The 18,683-nt window shown below is 46.2% G+C and overlaps 1 protein-coding gene across 1 annotated transcript; it reads left to right on the top strand.

Moving 5' to 3' along the window:
- The first annotated feature begins 714 nt into the window (after positions 1-714).
- Positions 715-17,451, top strand: Tnfsf10 (TNF superfamily member 10). Its single transcript, XM_032898584.1, has 5 exons — positions 715-957; positions 7,526-7,663; positions 10,391-10,433; positions 15,392-15,496; positions 16,539-17,451. The coding sequence occupies exons 1-5, from the start codon at positions 814-816 to the stop codon at positions 16,982-16,984; spliced, it is 876 nt and encodes a 291-aa protein (XP_032754475.1). The 5' UTR covers positions 715-813; the 3' UTR covers positions 16,985-17,451.
- Positions 17,452-18,683: the final 1,232 nt, after the last annotated feature.

Genomic DNA, 18,683 nt, shown 5'->3' with positions numbered 1-18,683 from the left:
GGTGCTTTCTCTGCCTGTGAGCTAGTAGGTTTTCATCCCAGCATCTGGCTCCCAACTTTTCATTGGTAAAATTCAACAGCTGGGATTTTTTTTAAAGTTTTTTAAAAGCAAACAAATGAACTTTTTATTGATTCTTTGTGAGTTTCATATCATATACACTCCAGTCCCATTCATCTCCCTGTCCCCTTGTAATCACTGTCTGCCTTGTAACTCCCCCACCCCCACACAAAATAAAAATACAGAGAACAAAAATAAATAAAACAAAACAAAGCATAGAAAACATCCCATCATAGAATCTGTAGAGCGTTCCAGTGTGTCCCACAGGATATCCCTCTGTCCACACATCTTCTCTTGCAAATGTCCACAGCGATGGTCACTGGTCTGGTTTGAGGTCTCTGACTTCTGTGACACCTTCAATATTGGATCCTCACTGAGACTCCTCCCAGTTACCGTGCTATTGCCCTGTGCTCTGGAGATCCTGCAGCTTCGGATGAGCAGGACTGACTTTCACATGCTCCAGCAGTTCTTAGATGGGGTAGATGTTGGGATGGGCCATCTCAAAGCCCCGGAACTGGGCTTACCTGTATCACCAGAGTGAGCTCTCGGAGTGGTAGGGCTAAGTCCTCAGTCCAAGACGTAGGGTGGATATAACCTCCTCCCCCACTTGCGTGGCTGTAGATTCACTTTCACTTTTGCTCTCAACAGTAAAAAGAAACTACGGGAGCAATTTGTTTTCTAACTGAGGTCTTCCCTCTCACTGCTGCAGGGCTGCATGCAAGGCTGCTCTGGGGGAAGTCAGACCTAGACAACAGCATGCCTTCCACCGGGAACCTGAAGAGCCCCAGCTTCAGTCAGCACTTCACGATGACGGTGATCTGCATAGTGCTCCTGCAGGTGCTCCTGCAGGCCTTGACTGTGGCTGTGACTTACATGTACTTCAACAACGAGGTGAAGCAGGTTAGTAGCCATGTGGTCTCAGCAGCAGCTGGGTACCTGTCTCTGCTTTGCCTCTGCTTGCTCTTTGAAAGCTTAGCTCTGGACTCAAATATGCCTGTCCCAGCGGTAGACTCTAACTGCTAATAAAGAGAGGACTTTGTAAAGCTGCAAGTTGGCAGACTTCCAAGCAGTTGTAGTTACAGAACAGGCTCTGAAAGCTACCAGTGGATATATTGGCACCCCCTGAGGAAGTTTGCTAGCATTTCAAAAGTGTCTGTGAGTGGTGCAGTTAGCACTGTCACCTTGCACAAATGCTTTCTGTGAAGTGCTGGAGAGTTCCTTTTGTGTGTGTGTGTGTTGGGGTGGGGGGAGACAGAGGGAGATAGAGGGAGACAGAGGGAGAGAGAGGAAGAGAGAGAAAAGAGAAGAGGGAGGAAGAGAGAGGTAGAGAGAGGGAGAATGGGAGTGAGAAGAGGAGGAAGAGAGAGGGAGAGAGGTAGAGGGAAGGAGAGAGAGAGGAAAAGACGGAGAGAGAGAAGGGAAGGAGAAGGGGGGGGGGAGGGGAGGGGGGGGGAGGGGGGGGGGGGGGGGGGGAGGGGGGAGGAGATTTTGGCACATACAATTTGGCAGTTAGAGATAAATGCCAGTTGTTTTCTCCCTTATTCTCCGCCTCTCACTGAACCTTGAACTCATTGTTGCCTTTCACTGATTGAGCTAATCCCCTAGACTGCTCTGCAGTTGCCTGGACCTTGAGGTAAATGAGGGGCATAGATTACCCCATGCTTAACACACATCTATCCTGTCTGCACTTTGACCACTTGTGAGTCTATAATAACCACTGTCCTCCAGACAAAGAGGTGGATCTGAAAAATTCTCACATAGACAAGTCACACTTTGAAAAGCTGTCAGGGAGAATAGCATGGATCTGAACTAAAATCAGAGTAGAAGCTCAAAGTGTTAGCATTTTGTCTCTCCCTGTGATTGGTTAGTGGTTAGTACTCTGCATTGTGGCTGCAGCAATCTCATTTTAATCCGAGTCATGGAACCAAATACTGTGTTTTACAAAAAGATGGGGGAAGGAATATATTTAGTGAATGTGAAGTCAGTTGTGTGGGAAGGAGGTGCTTCTGTGGGCTCAAGTTGAGGCATCCCTTCCCCCTGAGGGCATGGGGAGGGGAGCTGAGAGGGTAGTAGAGACAGAGAAAGACAGACAGAGGGAGGGAGGAGGGAGGAGAGAGAGAGAGAGAGAGAGAGAGAGTGGTCATGAGCATGTGGAGAGAGGGGGAAGGGGAAAGAGGACAGATGGAGAGCAAGAAAACAAGAGAGAGAGGAGGAGGAGAATCACCCCTTTTATAGTGAGCCAGGCACACCTGGCTGTTGCCAGGTAACTGTGGGGCGGAGCCTAGACAAAACATTAACACAAATTATCACATTTCTCAGTCCAACAAGGCTGAGGGTGTGAGGGTGGGGTGGACATAAGCCAGATATTTGAAATATGTTTTACGGTGGGGGGGGCTCAGTCAGGGAAGTGCTTCCTATGTAAGTGTGAGAACTCAAGTTTGATCCTGATTACCCAGCATGCACCTGTAACCCCAGTACTGGGGAGAAGACTGAAGAATCCCTGGGGCTTGCTGGCTGAGGGTCTATATAGTCTTACTTGTGAACTCCAGGCCCCAGTGAGAGACCCTGCATCACACGCATGCTCTCTCTCTCTCTCTCTCTCTCTCTCTCTCTCTCTCTCTCTCTCTCTCTCTCTCTGTCACACACACACACACACACACACACACACACCTTTGTTTTATTTTAATTTTTAAAGGCGTATGCACTGATTTAAGCCTGTGGAGTTCCTGTGTTGACAATAGTGTGAACACAATGGCCTGGCTTTCCTTCCCGCCTTTTCCTTCGGTCAGGCTTGTCTTGGTTAGTGATCTACAAACAGGATTTATTTCCTCGTGGGAAAACAGTTGGACTTTGTACCAGGAGAACCTAGATACAACTTCAGGAAAGCCCCTGATAAGAGTAAAAACCAACTCTGCTTCAGGTTGCGTGTGCCCATGTTGAGTAAACATATGTTCTAGAGAGCTGAGAAGTGGTAGGGACGGTGAACGCCCCACTCCCTTGTCTAGAGCCTGATGGAGAAATGAATTATCCAAGCTCAGACACGGCTTTGGAACCAGGGTAGGGCTGGAGCCCAGGGCTGTGGATACCAGGAGCTGCTCTGCGTCTCTCCCTCCCCTGACACTCACAAAATCTGCACAGTGCACATTGCCCAGTGCACTGTGCAACATCTGACCTGCTGTGTTGTTAGGAAGTGCATGGTGAGGGAGAGTTTCCAGAAAAACAAGCTGTGCAAAACTCAGATAGCAATGATCTACTGGGGCAATGTAGTTTGTATATCCTGAGAGCAGGAATTTCATTATCCCAGTCAGATATTTTCCCAAGGGGATGAGGCTGGCTCTCCTTTTATTTGAAAATAATTATGAAAATTATGGCTAACAATGATTTCATTATAGAGCATGCTGATCAAGAATCTCCACCCCCTTGTCTCCCTCCCTCTCTCTCCCTCTCCCTCTCTCTCTGTGTATGTGTGTATATGTGTATGTGTGTGTATGTATGTGTGTGTATGTGTGTGTGTGTATGTGTGCGAGTGCCAGCAAACATGTATGTGCATATGTGTGAGGCCAGAGGATGACCTCTGATGTCATTTCCTGGATACTATCTACTTCTTTTCTTTTCTTTTCTCTTCTTTTCTTTCCTTTCCTTTCCTCCTTTTTATTATTTAAGGCAGGCTTTCTTCATTAACTTGGAACTCACCTAGTAGTCTCTTAAGGGCCAACCCCAAGAATCCATCTCTCTCCTCTTCTTGGACATTGGGACTCCAGACACATTCTTCCACCTCCCTCTTTCCCTCTCTCCCTCTTCCCCCGTCTCCCTCTCTCCCTCTTTCCCTCTCTCCTTCTCTCCCTTCTTGAGACAGAGTTTTTCTGTGTAGCCATGGCTGTCCTGGAACTTGCTTTGTAGACAACCAGACTAGCCTTGAACTCAGAGGCTCGCCCACCTCTGCCTCCTGAGTGCTGGGATTAGATTCATGCGCAATCCTCACCTGCCTTAGGCCTCACTTACTTTATGTGGGCTCTGAAGATGGATTTCAAGTTCACAAGTTTGTCTGGCAAGCGTTTTCCTGACTGAGTTGTCTCTGTATCCTAAGTCTGTAGGTTTCTTTCTTTAAAAATTACATTTGTTTGTTTGTTTGTGTTTGTGGGTCATCATATGTGAGTATCAAAGGACAACTTGGAAGAGTTAGGTTTTTGCCTTCTATCGTGTGGGTCCTGGGGATTGAACTCAGGTCGGAAGGCTGTTTGTAAATACTTTGGTCCCTTGAGTCATCTTATTTGCCCCAGGTTTGTAAATTCCCTGAGAAAAAGGGTCCAGCTATTACTACTTTTCAGTTCTAAGTTTACACAAGAGATTGAACTCAGCTGTGTTTATAGATTGTGGCTGCATGTCCTAAGCGTAGACAGTGTCAACTGACAAGGTGGCCTTACTCTAAGACTGACCTGATCCTCCGTTGACTCCTGCAGTCTGAGAGTATAATTAAGGTTTTCAAAATTCTGCCTAAAAATCCAGCAATTTCAAATAAAGCTTAGTATCTCTTCACTCGGACACGTTTCTTGAGGCAGAAAGGATGTGGTGAAGTAAGGATGTAGAGGCAGAGAGGAGGCAAAGGTATTTCCAGAATAACCTCAGTGCAAAATCTGCAGCCCTTTGTGACCAGCGTTGGTTTCACACCTGTAGGTGCTAAATGTTAGCGGGGGGGGGGTGTTGAAGCTTCCCCACTGCATTTCCTTTGTCCAGAAATAAATCGTTATTTATGCAGAAAAATATCTAGTAAGACCGACGACAGCAGAGAGAGCTGTGAGCTCAAGATGGTGGGATAAAGTGGACCTTTCTTTTTTCAAAGTTTACAAATTTTCTAAATTTTCTGTAGCAAATCTCCTAAACGTGGTCTAAGCTGACACATATGGTCTCCTTGGAAGTCTGCAGTTCTAAGAGTCCAGGAACTGGGCAAGCGAGACAAGAACTCTACCACCATAGATTTCAAAGACACGTCATTTCCACATAATCTTAAGAGAAAATATCCACGGTCTGGCATACAGTCTGATCCCAATCATGTACACAGAGGGTCAGCCAGGGGATAGGTGGATGCAGGACTATTGTTTTCGGTTTAGTATTTTGGGTTTTTTGTTTTTGTTTCTTTTGTTTTTTTTTTAAGATTATTATTAGCTGGGGAGAGAATTTGATTTTACCTTCATGAAAATGTCCTTTACTTTTCCATGTTTTCTGAGTTGCCCATGTCTTCTTAAGAATTCCCTAAGCTTCTAGTGTATTTTTCCTTCTACCGTTGAGTCACCCCATCCCACCCCTTCATTACCATTACCATAACTCAATCACATTAACTTTTATACCTTCTCAGAAGCCGACCCAATCCAGGTTTCCCCTCCTAGCTTCTGGAATCGTTTCTGGAAATTACCAGAAGTCATCCTGGACACTAGCCAGCTGTTTAATTTGGGCTGGGCTGACTTACTCTCCTCCTAGGTACTTTGTCTTTCTCAGACTCTACTTTCTCTTACAAGAGGACACTTAGACACCTTCTCAGAATGACCACAGCAACAACAGCAGCTTCCTGCCCTGGGCCCTAACTTTCCAGGCTCTCAACCCTTTTTTTGTTGAGATAACCCACTGCAAGGAAAGAGGAAGACAAAATTTCCCTTCTGAGGACATTAGTGTTCCACCGAGGTCTCTGAGGCTGCTTGCTTGGTTTAAACAGTGAACGACTGGTAATCCATTAAGTTGGGTTTATACTTTTGCTTAGAGGTACCTTGATGAGTGTAGAACCATGGGATTCTGGACAGAATGGAATTGCTGTTTTGTAATGAGATGGTTTGGTGCTGGAGTGCAGCTCAGATCATAGAGTGCTTGCCTTGCAAGCACAAAGCTCTGCTTCAATCCTTGACACCACATAACACCAGGAGAGCTGTTGGGAGGAGGGAGAAAGGAGGATCAGAAACTCAGGGTCATCCTTGGTTATCAAAGAAGTGTGAACCTAGTCTGGACCATATGAGGACCTGACTTACAATCAATCAATCACTCAATCAATCACTCAATCCTTCAAACAATCAATCAATAGGTTGTTTTTCTATAGGAAGGGTGAGGTCTTAAATTTACCACCACCCCAAACTTTGCAGGACACTAAATTTAAATAATACACAGACGTATTAAGTTTAGGCCAGGCATGGAAGGGCAAGCCTCAAATCTCAGCACTCAGAAGGCAGAGGCAAGTGGGTATCTGTGAGTTAGAGCCCAGCTTCTTCAAAACATACTCCAGTTAAAGGCAGATCTACAGATGTTTTAAATCCACAGTTGACAGGGATAGAACCAAGGGTTTCACACACAATGGACACACACTCTACCAGTGAGCCAGGCCCCAACTCTTCACCCTTGCTAGACAAGCGCTGTACCAGCGAGCTACACCCCAACTCCACTTTTGTTTTCTTCTGTGTTGTTTTAAGAAAGGGTCTTATGGATTTGTACAGGCTGGCCTTGAAAGTACTCTGTAGCTTAGACAAGCTTTCAACTTGCGAGTCTCCGGCTTCAGTCTCCCAGCTAGCTGAGTTACAGGCGCCTGTCAACAGGCATTGAGAAGTAGAGGCTGTGTAGTCAAGCTGTGAGGAAGACAAAGCCAAAGGGGAAAGAAGAGAAGAAAAAACTAATTGCAAGGACCTCTTCATCCTCCTCCTCTTTCCCCTTTAGTCCCCCTTCCATCCTGATTTGGTAACAGTCTGAGGTAATGAGCGTGCTCTGGCTGGTTCGTGGCAGCTATGTGGTGAGAATAGGGGTTATAACATTAAGGAGTGACCATTGGTAAGGGTAAGGACTATGGCGGCAATTATGAGGCTACTATAAATACTGGCTTGCTGCCCTGACAAAACGCCTTCAGTAGTGCTCGAAGTCTCCTCAATCAGTCCCTAGACTTTGAGAACAACCAGTGAGTTGGGGGGTGCAGAATCCTAGTGGTACCATGGGGTCCAACCAGAGTAGAAACAATGCCATTAACTACAATCTACTCAGTCACTGGAGCTGTGGTTAGGGGCAGAACATCCACCATTCACCAAATGGTTGGTTGCTTTTTGTTAAGCATTTAAATGTGAGCATTTAAATGGACTCCACTCCCCACTTCGCGTACACAGTCAGGTTTCCAGCTTTGGAGGAAGAGTCACATCATCTTAGAGCTGGAAGAAACTTAGTCATCATCACAAAGGTCTAATGAGAAACATGTGCATATGAGGGAAAGTTAGAAAGACAACCATCTTCGAGAGGTGGAGCGGATTAGAGCACTGTGGTCCAGGACGCCTGGCCTATTCCTACACCTGCTACCACATCCAGCTGCTTAGATAGAATCAGTGGACACTGGGTGGCAGGCCTACTTTTATTTAAACCACAAATTGCCCACGTTCTTTTAGCTTCCAAAATGGGTAAAAAGAAAAAGCATGTGTTGTTCACCACACTGTTATATCCTATCTCCACCCAGCTACAGGACAATTACTCCAAAATCGGACTAGCTTGCTTCTCAAAAGAAGACGGGGATTTTTGGGACTCCACTGACGAGGGGATCTTGAACAGACCCTGCTTGCAGGTCAAGAGGCAACTGTATCAGCTCATTGAAGAGGTAGGTAATCACTACAGCAAGAACAAAGAATTTGCAGACCTTCAAGCCTGGAAATCTGTATTTGGCAAACAAAGAAACCAAGTCCCAGGGTGCTTAAGTGATTCCCCGACAACATGGTGTTCTGTCTGATATTAGACAGCGGATAAAGCCCTGGCTGACTGTACAGCGCCTCCTGTAGGTTAACTTTTGCATTTACTCTGTGAACGCTGGCACAGACAGGGCATGCGCTCAAGGTGGCCTAGTGGTTTCGCCATTCGTTATCATTTAGACGACGAAAGAGGCCCAAATGATGATGTTTTCTCTTCTTCTCCCATGGCTGACCTCTAAAATTAAATACACATTTATTTTTTGCACGCACGTAAAGAAGAAGAAATGGGGTGAGGGAACAAGAGATACTTTGAGGAGTTGAAGGTGAGGTTATCTCAATTCACTGTCAACAAATGACAAGTTAGGAAAAGGCGTCTGTCGGCCGAAGTTGCTTTGCTGGGATCTCTGACAGAAAGCTCGTGTGGCTAACGGTTCATTTGGCCGAATGTGTTTAACTGATTTTACTTTTAGATGAAGTCAAATCAGTTCCTTCTCTGCCTGCTTCCTTCTTATAAGATGGCATTTACAAATATTTGCCGTCTGCCTTTCTGAAAAGGTCAGATGAAGGTGCTGATATTAAAAATACTTTGCAAACTAAGAGGCTGCATATATGAGATCACCGTCTAAGGATAGAATGGGAAATCCCAGCGTGGGAAGACGATGCTTTGTGTCGGACATATTTGGGAGTCCATTGTTCCATGGAAATAGTTTTGTCCTGACCATAAGGGCTCCAGTGGGTGACTTAAGCAGTATTCACAGTAGAGTCCGGATGGCACCTGGAACGTAGTGTCAAATGGCCTGGTCTTTCAACTGTGTGTACACTCCCTGGCTGGGTGCCATTACCCACAATGAGTTGTGCAGAAATAGCTGTGAAGATGACTGCATAGGAGGGTCAGGAAACGCCCAGGCTTTGGACACATGTGAAGGATTTCCAAAGCCTTTGCTTAAGGGGTTCAGTGAGCCATCAGAAGAGAGACATGAACTAGGGAGCAGCCTGGGGGCTGAGGTGCCAGCAGGTGCCAGGACCAACCAAGGAGAAGATAGAAGGGAATTATCAGTGATAGATCTCAACTGCTTCCCTCTCAACCTCACAGACTCATCCTGGACAGCCAGGGTCGAGAGGAACTGGGAGGCAGAGGACATCGAGCAGGTGGATGTGAGCGCGTGAGGGGGAATTTCCTATTCCGCTCAGGCACACGGGGCCCTCTATCTCCTGGGAACACCTGCCCGTTTTGAACAGAATCCCATTGCATTCTGAGAGCAGCTCCCAGGAATCATGGTTATGCTTTTGAAACATATATTTGCAGATAGATAAAGTCATCGCAGGTCAGATCAGCTAAGGAACGCAAGCCTTTTTTTTTTTTTTAAATTGGACATTTTATTTATCCACATTTCAAATGTTATCCCCTTTCCCAGTTTCCCCTCCACAAGTCCTCTATCCCCTCCCTTCCCCCTGCTTCTATGAGGGTGCTCCCTCACCTACCCAGCTACTCTCACCTCACTGCCTTAGCATTCCCTACACTGGGGCATAGGACCTTCAGAGCACCAAGGGCTTCTCCTCCCATTGATGCCAGATACACTAATCCTCTGCTACATATGCAGCTGGAGCCCTGGTCCCTCCACATGAGTGTAAGCCTTCTTAAAAGCTTTGACTCATGCTCACCTGACCCCCTACCCCCTTTCCTTTCCTTCTCCCTTCTCCTTTCTTCTTTCCTTCCTGTCCTAGAATAAAAGAAAGACAAACAGAAAAGAGAGGTGAGTGTTCAGGTCCACCTTACTCCTTGTCCCTTCTCCGGAGTCAGTGGGGCCGACTCCAGTGAATGCTCGCTCAGCTGAGGGAAGGGTTGGAGCAAAGGAAAGACAGAAAGATTCTGCTTTATGGTCTAGGACACAGCTGCTCTGCTTCTACATTTGCAGTGAGGAGGCAATGATGGCACAGGTCCTGAGAGGGGCAAGGGATGAGTGGAGGGCGTTCAGAAGTCATAAGGACTCAAACCAGGCTCTGCTCCCCAAACAGAAAGACTCGGTGTTCTCTTTTGGACTGATTTTCTCCATTGGTTACTACAAAAGCTGGGGTGGTGGTGGGGGTTGCAAGATGTTTAGAAAAGTATGGGACTTTGGTACCACATTTTTGGGCATGAACTTAGCATTATCAAAAGTAGAGAATAACAAGCACCAAGTCAGACATTTGTAGAGTGAGCCTATCTGTGGGCAAGGTTCAGGTCTACATAATCACTCCAGATGCTTGGCTCTGTCACACACACACACACACACACACACACACACACACACACACACACACACACACACCGTGCACACACACGTCCACACAGAGAGAAGGAACATGGTTAGTCATCAGCTTCATGGAGCCCTGGAGACATGACTGACCTAAGCAGTAACTGTGCCCTCCCTTCCTTAGCTGCTTCAAGTATCACTCAGAGCTTTCAGATTGTCCTTTGATTATGGTATCTCACGATCCATCCCAGATCCCACCCAAACTCCTATGCTTAGATAAAAGAAGTCCTTCTGTATTGATGTCGCTGCAGAAGTGTCCTGTTCCAGGTTGGAAAGACAAGAGGAGCATGTGTATTCTGTTACATTTTTAGGGGCATTAACCCTCTTGTTCACTACTATTTGTAGGTGACTTTGAGAACCTTTGAGAAAACCATCTCTACAGTTCCAGGTAGTACATTTTGTCATTTTTATTTGCTACCGTCTATGTCATAGCTGAATAGCTCTGCGGTCTCTCCTTGCTCCCACACATGCACAGCAGTGAGGACCGCTACTCACTCTCTGTCTTAAGCTGTTCCTTGACTCTGTCTTTGCACCGAGGACTTGAGAAGCTTCGCAGCCTCCTCATGGTCAGAACTTCATTCTTTCTTTATCTTTTTTTCTCATATGAACTTTCCTTCTACTTCAATTTCTTCACTGACTTGATTATTTTTGCTATCAATAAGCCAGCTTAAGTATGCTCTAGGACTCGGCAGGAAGTAAAATAGATAAAATTCTCCAAAATCTACCTATCATCTCTGCCTCTGACCACAGTGCTTTTCTTCACCCCAAACCCCTCGGTGTTTCAGTCCTTCCCCTGCAAACTCTCTACCTACCCATGATCTCATCTGTGCTACCTACGGCAGGCTGTCCGTATGCTCAGCATCCTGTTAAGGCTCATCATCCTGTCTTTTCTCTACCCCAGTCCTCACTGTGCCTTTACCCAGGCTTGTCTAGCCTGCCCCTGGCTCTCCTGGCCCCTCTCACTCTGTTTCAACTCTTGGCTCATGGAAGTCTCTCCTTGGCACATACATCTGTATGGAAGCTGCTGCATTTTGTTATTTCTACCACTCTTACTTAGCTTGATTGTCTCTTTGTGTGTGACATATAATCTCATCCATGTCCTGCTTCCTCATCCACCACATCAACATTACTGTGTGTGAAAAATTTGCCAAGTCTTAATGACCTTCTTCACAGGACAGAGAAGATGATCCTAAAATTCATATCAAAGCATGTAAGCCCCCGCCCCCCATACCCAAAGCAATCCTGAGCTTAAAGAATGAGGCTGGGGGTATCACTATCCCTGATTTTAGGTTCTACTACAGAATCATAACAACAAAAACATTATGGCACAGATGGAAAGATGGACAGGTAGATCACTGAAATAGGATAAAGTAAACAGTCATAACCCACAGAGCTACAAATACCTGATGTGGTGGTTTGAATATGCTTGGCTCAGGGTGTGGCACTATTAGGAGACGTTGCCTTGTTGGAATAGGTGTGGCCTCATTGGAGAAAGTGTGTAACTGTGGACATAGGCTTTAAGAGCCTCATCCTAGCTGTCTGGAAGCCAGTCTTCTCCTAGTGGCCTTCAGATAAAGATGTAGAACTCTCAGCTCTCAACCATGACTGCCTGGATGCTCCCATGCTCCCACCTTGATGATAATGGACTGAACCTCTGAACCTGTAAGCCAGCCCCAATTAAATGTTGTCCTTATAAGACTTGCCTTGGTCATGGTGTCTGTTCGCACAGTAAAACCCTAACTAAGACACCTGATGTTTGACAAAGAGATCGAAAATACACTTTGGAGAAAAGTCTCTTCAAGAAACAATGCATGCATCCACACACAGAAGAGTGAAAGTAGATAAACAACGCAGAAGGCATCGAAGACCCTAATACAAAGCTTGAAACTACCAGAGAAAAAAATAAACATAGGCAAGGACTTTCTGAAAAGGACTCTGGTTACACAGATGCCACCAACTGACAAATGGGACTTCATGGAATTAAAGCACTTCTGTACAGCAAAGGACATCATTTATTGAAAAATGGGAAAGAAATCTTTGCTAGCTATGCATAGCCATATATATACATATATACATATATACCTATGTACATATACACACATATATACATTTAGCATATATACATAAGATAGAGGGTTAATATCTACAATGCATGAAACATCTCAGAGCACTCAAGAACTCATATGGCCCGCTCAATAAACAAACAAACAGTTCTCAAAAGATAAACCAAAATTTCCAACAACACACGAAGTACATGTTTATCTTCACTAGGCATTAGAGAAATATAAATTAAAACACTGACATTTCATCTTACCCCAGTCATAATGGTACTTACAGCAAGCGTTGGTGGAAGCGGGAACCCTTCTACACTGCTGGTGAAATGTAGACCAGTCCAGCCAATATGGAAAAAAAACATGGTGTTTCCACTAACTGACAAATGAGACGTCATGAAATTAAAGCATTACTGCCCCATGGTGGCCCTCGAAACACCAAAAACGAATATTCCACATAACCCAGTGTACATAAAGAACACTAAATCAAGATACCACAGAGACGCTTGCATGGTTGACGTGGTACCAACTTATGTGTCTCGTGAGAGAGGAAGCGAAGACAAAGTGTGGTAAGCACATAGCAGAACTTTCTCAGCTGTAAAGCATGAAGTTACATCATATGTGGGAAAATGGATGCAAGAAGAGATACCAAGTGAAGCAAACCCCTCTCAAAAAGACAACTATTGCATGATTTCTCTTACGCAAAGATGCCAGAGTTTATATAAATATACACAATTATGTACATATGTATATATGACATGAAAACAGAAATGAAACTATGGATGGAAGGAACCAACAGGAGGTGGGAGGTAGGAGGGAGGCGGGGGAATGGGAAATCTGCTCAGTGCGTAGTGTGTACTTGAAAGACAATGTTCTTATGGGAGACAACCATGGTACCATGAAAAAATATGCATAATAAGAAAATTAAAGGTTCAGAGTTTCGCTCTCAAATCCAGGCTTCTCTATAGACTTGCAATGATCTCAAATGCAAACTGGATCTGTCTATTTAAAAGCAAAGGGTCAAAGGGTCAGGCGCAGGCATGCCCTGACTCTCACGTAACCGTGAAGGTCAGTGGTGGGTGGGCACATCGACCTTGGCAATTCTGAGACCAATTGTAATTGACTTTGCAGCTCCACCTCAGATTCAGCCCTTAACATTCTCCCAACAGGCAGCCGCTCTTAGGAATTCACAGCTAATGTGGCTGCTTCAGGAGCCACGCTGCTTTGGAAGGAGGCGGAGCTTCCAGTAGCTCTTGTCCGAACATCACACACGTCTAGGAAATGTTCTATATTTTCAAGAATTCTGCAAGCTATAAAGGAGAGGTGCCAAGTTACTCACAAAGGTCAATCTGTCAGAGTAATTTCTGGCCTCTCAGCAGAAACCCTGAAGGCCAGGAGGTCAGGGCTGGTGCTTTTCAAGCCTTGGAATAAAGTAACTGCTGATCAAGACCACGACATCTAGGGCTAAAAGGATAGTTCAGCTGATATAGGAGCTGACAATCTGAGTTGAATCATAGAATGTACATGGTGAACCATTTCAAAACTGGCCTCCACAAGCATGCTGCTGAATAAACACACACACACACACACACACACACACACACACACACACATACACACACACAGGAGGTCACGTGGACGAATAGTGTTTAGTGTTTTCAGGCCACCATGGTTGTTTCCATATTGGATATTCTGCATTTCCACCTCAGTGTAGAGTGGCCCACACTTCCCCAGTGCTTGCCTTCAGTACCATTTTGCCTGGGGTGAGATGGTTCACATATGTCTGTACTATTAGAGCTGTTAGGGGAAGAGTTGGGTAGCCACGAGCAACTTCCAGCTCCAAAGTGGAGAGTTAGACAGAGCAAGACACCTGACGTCCTCCTTTGACCTCTGCACATGATGCATGCATCCTCCACAGATACCCACACTGCCCCTCCATTCATCCACTCCTCTCTACCATGCTCACTTCAGAGCCATGCATAGTCCATCGGGTTTCTTCAAAGCTCAGGAGATTTTTGCTTTGAGAAGAAAACGTGACTTCCTAAAATAACAAGAACAGCATTAATAGTGGTTTATAACGAGTACCAGGTAGACAGAAATGGTTTCTCCTTTCTCATTCACTGCCTACCTGTGAGAACTTACTGCCTGCTTTTGCTTCCGGAGCTCTTGACCTAGAGGATGGACCACCGTGTTCAACCTTGTAACTTGATGATCAGCTTCCGGCTTCTCTCCCTCTGCCTGTCAAACCAGACCTCGATCTATGTTGGCCTGATCATGAAACATTTCTTTACACCTTCCAGTATCTTAGGAAGGCAGCCTGAGTCTTGTGTACTTGGTTTCCTTCAAGTTCGACCTGAACTTCTTTCTTTTCTCCTCCCTGGGCTTTGGCTTCGGCTCTCTGGAAACACTCTTCCATCATGGCAGACCCAGAGCCTGACCGTCTTTGCCTTACTTATGTGCATGCCTCTGTCTCTTGATGGTTGGTGAGCTTTCTCCTTGTCCCTTAGTGGGTTGCCTGGGATAGAGGTGCTGGTCTCTTGGACTTACAGGGATAAGTAACTGGAAAGTTCTCAACATCTCCTCTGCAAACCCTCCCCTGACCTCAGCTCTCCAATAACTAGGACTCTGCCCTTCTTCCGCTTAGGGGTTACCCCTTACCTCCACTTCCCATAAATAGTCATTTTTTCAACTGGTATTGCCCAGAAAATATGGTAAGTTTCTTGAGGACTCAGCAGAATCCATAGTTCACCCTTGTAGCTCTGCATAGTGTGGAATCATTTCTTGTCCCTGCCAATATTTGTTGGTTGATAGAATATAATTTATCTTAGCCAAACATAGGCAGGCATGGGGATTTGAAGCTAATTTTAAAGAGACATTATTGTATAAGATTTATATTATGCATGTGCACATGTGTGTGCATAGGTGTGTGCCTGTGTTCACACTTCAGAGGTCAGAAGAGGTTGCCATGTGTCTTCCTTTAAGAGTTTCTGTCTATCCCCCAGCTCTCCTGGGTATGTGGCCAGGCCTGAGTTTTTAGGTGGGTGCCAAGAATCTCAACTCAAATCCTCTTGTTTGCCCTGCAACCGGAGTTAAGACAATGTGAGCGGTCATGTGGGTGGAAGGCTCAAACCCAGGTCTCCTGGGAGAGCAGCCACTTCTCCAGCCCCACTCACTATTCGGGCTGCTTTATGAAACCAAAGGATCAGTTTGGGAAGACCCTGTGCTCAGGATGCCAGCTCAGACACAACCGTGTCTTTTGACAAGCGCTAATGTTCTTCTGTCTTGTGTCTTTTAGAAAAGCAGCTAAGCACTCCTCCCTTGCCCAGAGGTAGAAGACCCCAGAGAGTGGCAGCTCACATTACCGGGATCACTCGGAGAAGCAACTTAGCCTTAATTCCAAGTAGGATCACGAGGGCTGGGGTGGGGATGGGGGGCTGGCAGCAGGGTCGGGGTGGGGATGACACCTAGCATTTGTGAGGCTCCGGAATGGTTGGAAGTGGTTTAACTTCTATCTGAGATATCTCTGTGACTGTAAGTGCGCAGCCGTGAGCCAGTCTCAGAAGACTGTTCTGTGAAACAAGAAGACACCCAGGGAGCGTGCTAACTCCGCCATAGCTGGCCTCAGGAAACGTGTGCATGAGAGAGCACTGCATCCCACTGGGCTACCTTTGTTGCTACTGTGGCTTCTTCTTGCGTCTTCTCCTCCCCCCCTCCTTCCCTCCTACCCACTTTTCTTCTCCTCTTTTATAAACAGTGGTTCACAGAGCCTAGGTTGGCTTCAGAACTCCAAGCTCTTCTGTCTCAAGCTCCCAAGGGCTGGGAGGCAGGCAGCATGCTCAGACATTTTTAATCATTGAAGTAATTTTCATCTCTCTCTCTCTCTCTCTCTCTCTCTCTCTCTCTCTCTCTCTCTCCCTACCTCTCTCTCTCCCTCCCCCCCTCTCTCTCTCTCTCTCTCTCTCTCCCTCTCTCTCTCTCTCTCTTTTCCTCCTCTCTCTTCCCTCTCTTTCTCTCCCCCCCCCCTCCACCAGCCTCCCTCCCTCCTCCTCTTGTATCAACTCTTCCAGCTCAAAACCTCGAATCTTTGTCCTCACCATAATCTAACCCACCGCCTCTGTCTTTATCACCAAGCACTGGGACCTCCCACCACAGGGACACTTTTGACACCACAGGGAACCCTGACCCTTTGGTGGATTGGGGTGTGGCGTAGCTGGCAAGAGGTACAGACAGCAAGCAGGTCAAAAGGGTCCCTGAGCCACCCGATTTTCACGTGACTAGCCTTTGTAAGGCTTACACTTTGATGAAAAGTGTGAGAGGTTGGATTTTGGATCAGCGTGGTGTGCGAGCCCAAGGAAAAGACTTGGCTGTGCAGAGGGGTTAAGGTATCTCCTCACTGCGGTGCAAACTGCCTCCTGCTAACTCTTTCTTCCTTTTCCATGTAGTCTCCAAGGATGGAAAGACCTTGGGCCAGAAGATAGAAACCTGGGAGTCCTCTCGGAGAGGGCATTCATTTCTCAACCATGTGCACTTGAGAAACGGAGAGCTGGTGATCCAGGAGGAGGGCCTGTATTACATCTACTCCCAAACGTACTACCGGTTCAAGGAGGCTAAAGAAGCTTCCAAAACAGTCTCGAAGGACGGAGGGAGGATCAAACAGATGGTGCAGTACATCTACAAATACACCAGCTACCCCGACCCCATACTGCTGATGAAGAGTGCCAGAAACAGCTGCTGGTCCAGAGAAGCTGAGTACGGACTGTACTCCATCTACCAGGGGGGGCTGTTCGAGCTCAAAGAAAATGACAGGATTTTTGTTTCCGTGACGAATGAGCGTTTGATGGACCTGGATCAAGAAGCCAGTTTCTTTGGAGCCTTTTTAATTAACTAGACGAGCTGCAGTGATCAAACACACCCCTAAAATGCCCAGTAATATTCTAGGTCGAAGGCATGCCAGGAAAGTGATTAAACTGGTTAGGGTATGGCCTGGCTGCAGAAACCTCAGGGCAGATGTGACAGAAAGGCAGCTAGAACACAGCACCCTCAGGCCAAAAACCCAGCCACAGACACCAGTGTTTCATTGAGGGACTTGCTTTGTTCCCCCAAATGAGATCGCTGTAGGCTTTCAATGATCTACCTGGTACCAGTTTACAGAGATCTAGAAGATGTTCAGTCTCTAAATGTTTATGCAACAGTTGACAATTTTCACCTTTGTTATCTGGTTCAGGGGTGTGAAACCCAGTGCTCAAGGGCTGTGTGCAGATGAGGATAGCTCTGGATGCAGTCAGCATAAAAATCACGAAATATCTCACCTACAACATTAGAGTGTGTGAGTGCGTGAGTGTGCCTATGTGTGTGCATGCATGCATGTATGTGTGCGTGTGCATGTGCATGTGCGTGCGTGTGTGTGTGTGTGTGTGTGTGTGTGTGTGTGTGCGCGCGCGTGTGTGTGTGTGCAAGCGCGCGCAGGCGTGTGCCCATGTGGATGACTGGTAACTGGCTATGTGCTTCTCGAGTGTGATGATAACATTATGTCCCATCATCGGTGGGTACCTTGCCCAAAGAATGTATGAAATCTCCAGACTGGGAACCTGAGCAAGGACAGGGACATGATCCCAGGGGAGAGGTCAGCTCTGCCCTTTTGTTTAAGTGTCTAGGCAAAAGCTTTCTTACAGACCAGAAGGGGCCAGTTTATTGTCACACACCATGAGTGCCACCAGGTGGCGAGGTTCCCTTAATTTCGTCAGTATCAAGTCCTTTAAAGGTGTAAGAGTCTACAAACCGTCTACAAATTCTTGGGCTTAAAAACACAAAATTAAAACGAAGAGAGGTTGCTTACCTTGGGACTATAGGCAATTGGAGCTAAACACAAGAAATAAGCTTGTGCACCCGGATGGAGCTCCAGGCTTTGGCTGAATCTGTGAGGAACAAGATGGGGCTTCACGTGGTGAAATCCCAGACTCCCGAGGTTTCGTTTATTGGATGGTTTTGGTTTTTTGAGACAGTGTAGTTTTGACTATCCTGGAACTTGAGACCTTGAACTCAGAGATTCGCCTAGCTCTGGCTCCTGAGCGCTGCAGCTAAAGGCACGCGCCACCACGTGTGTTCTGGTTGGTTTTTGTGTTGAGTTCTAGGTCATGCTGGTCTTTCTTCTTAAAAGCCCTTTAGAAAGCCATACTGAAGACGATCTAGTTATAATAAATAGACACAGAAGGAGGAATGGACTCCCGAGTCTTCCTGTTCTGTGACAAATCAACGCACAAAACACCCGAGATCACAAAATACAACCACTAGATTTTGCATAATAATATTTTCAAGAGTTTCACCACAGGCTTCCTGCGAGAATAAGTTTGAGTTCTGTATTAAGAATCTGAGGTGTGTTCTTTTGTTTGCTTGTTTTGTTGTTGTTTTGGTTTTTGTTTTTAAGTGAACCAGAATTTAAGTCGACCTTTCTAAATTCTGCCTGGAGTCTCAACAATTTGGCCCTGCCTCCTGTTATTACAGGCGGTGGCCTTCCCCACACCATTGCTGCCTATGAGTTTTCTTGGTGACAGGGTCTCTCCCATTACTGGCAGCCAGCAGCACCATGA

Source organism: Rattus rattus, chromosome 3, assembly GCF_011064425.1.
Source record: "Rattus rattus isolate New Zealand chromosome 3, Rrattus_CSIRO_v1, whole genome shotgun sequence".
Lineage (NCBI taxonomy): Eukaryota > Metazoa > Chordata > Mammalia > Rodentia > Muridae > Rattus > Rattus rattus.
Note: the sequence above shows the minus strand (reverse complement) of the source record. Positions and strands in the feature narration are given on the sequence as shown.

Bases quoted from the DNA above. Each gene is read 5' to 3' on its own strand.
- Tnfsf10 (XM_032898584.1), top strand. From the start codon at position 814: ATGCCTTCCACCGGGAACCTGAAGAGCCCCAGCTTCAGTCAGCACTTC. The intron at 958-7,525 runs GTTAGTAGCCAT...ATCTCCACCCAG, and splicing joins TCAACAACGAGGTGAAGCAG to CTACAGGACAATTACTCCAA. The intron at 10,434-15,391 runs GTAGTACATTTT...TGTGTCTTTTAG, and splicing joins AACCATCTCTACAGTTCCAG to AAAAGCAGCTAAGCACTCCT.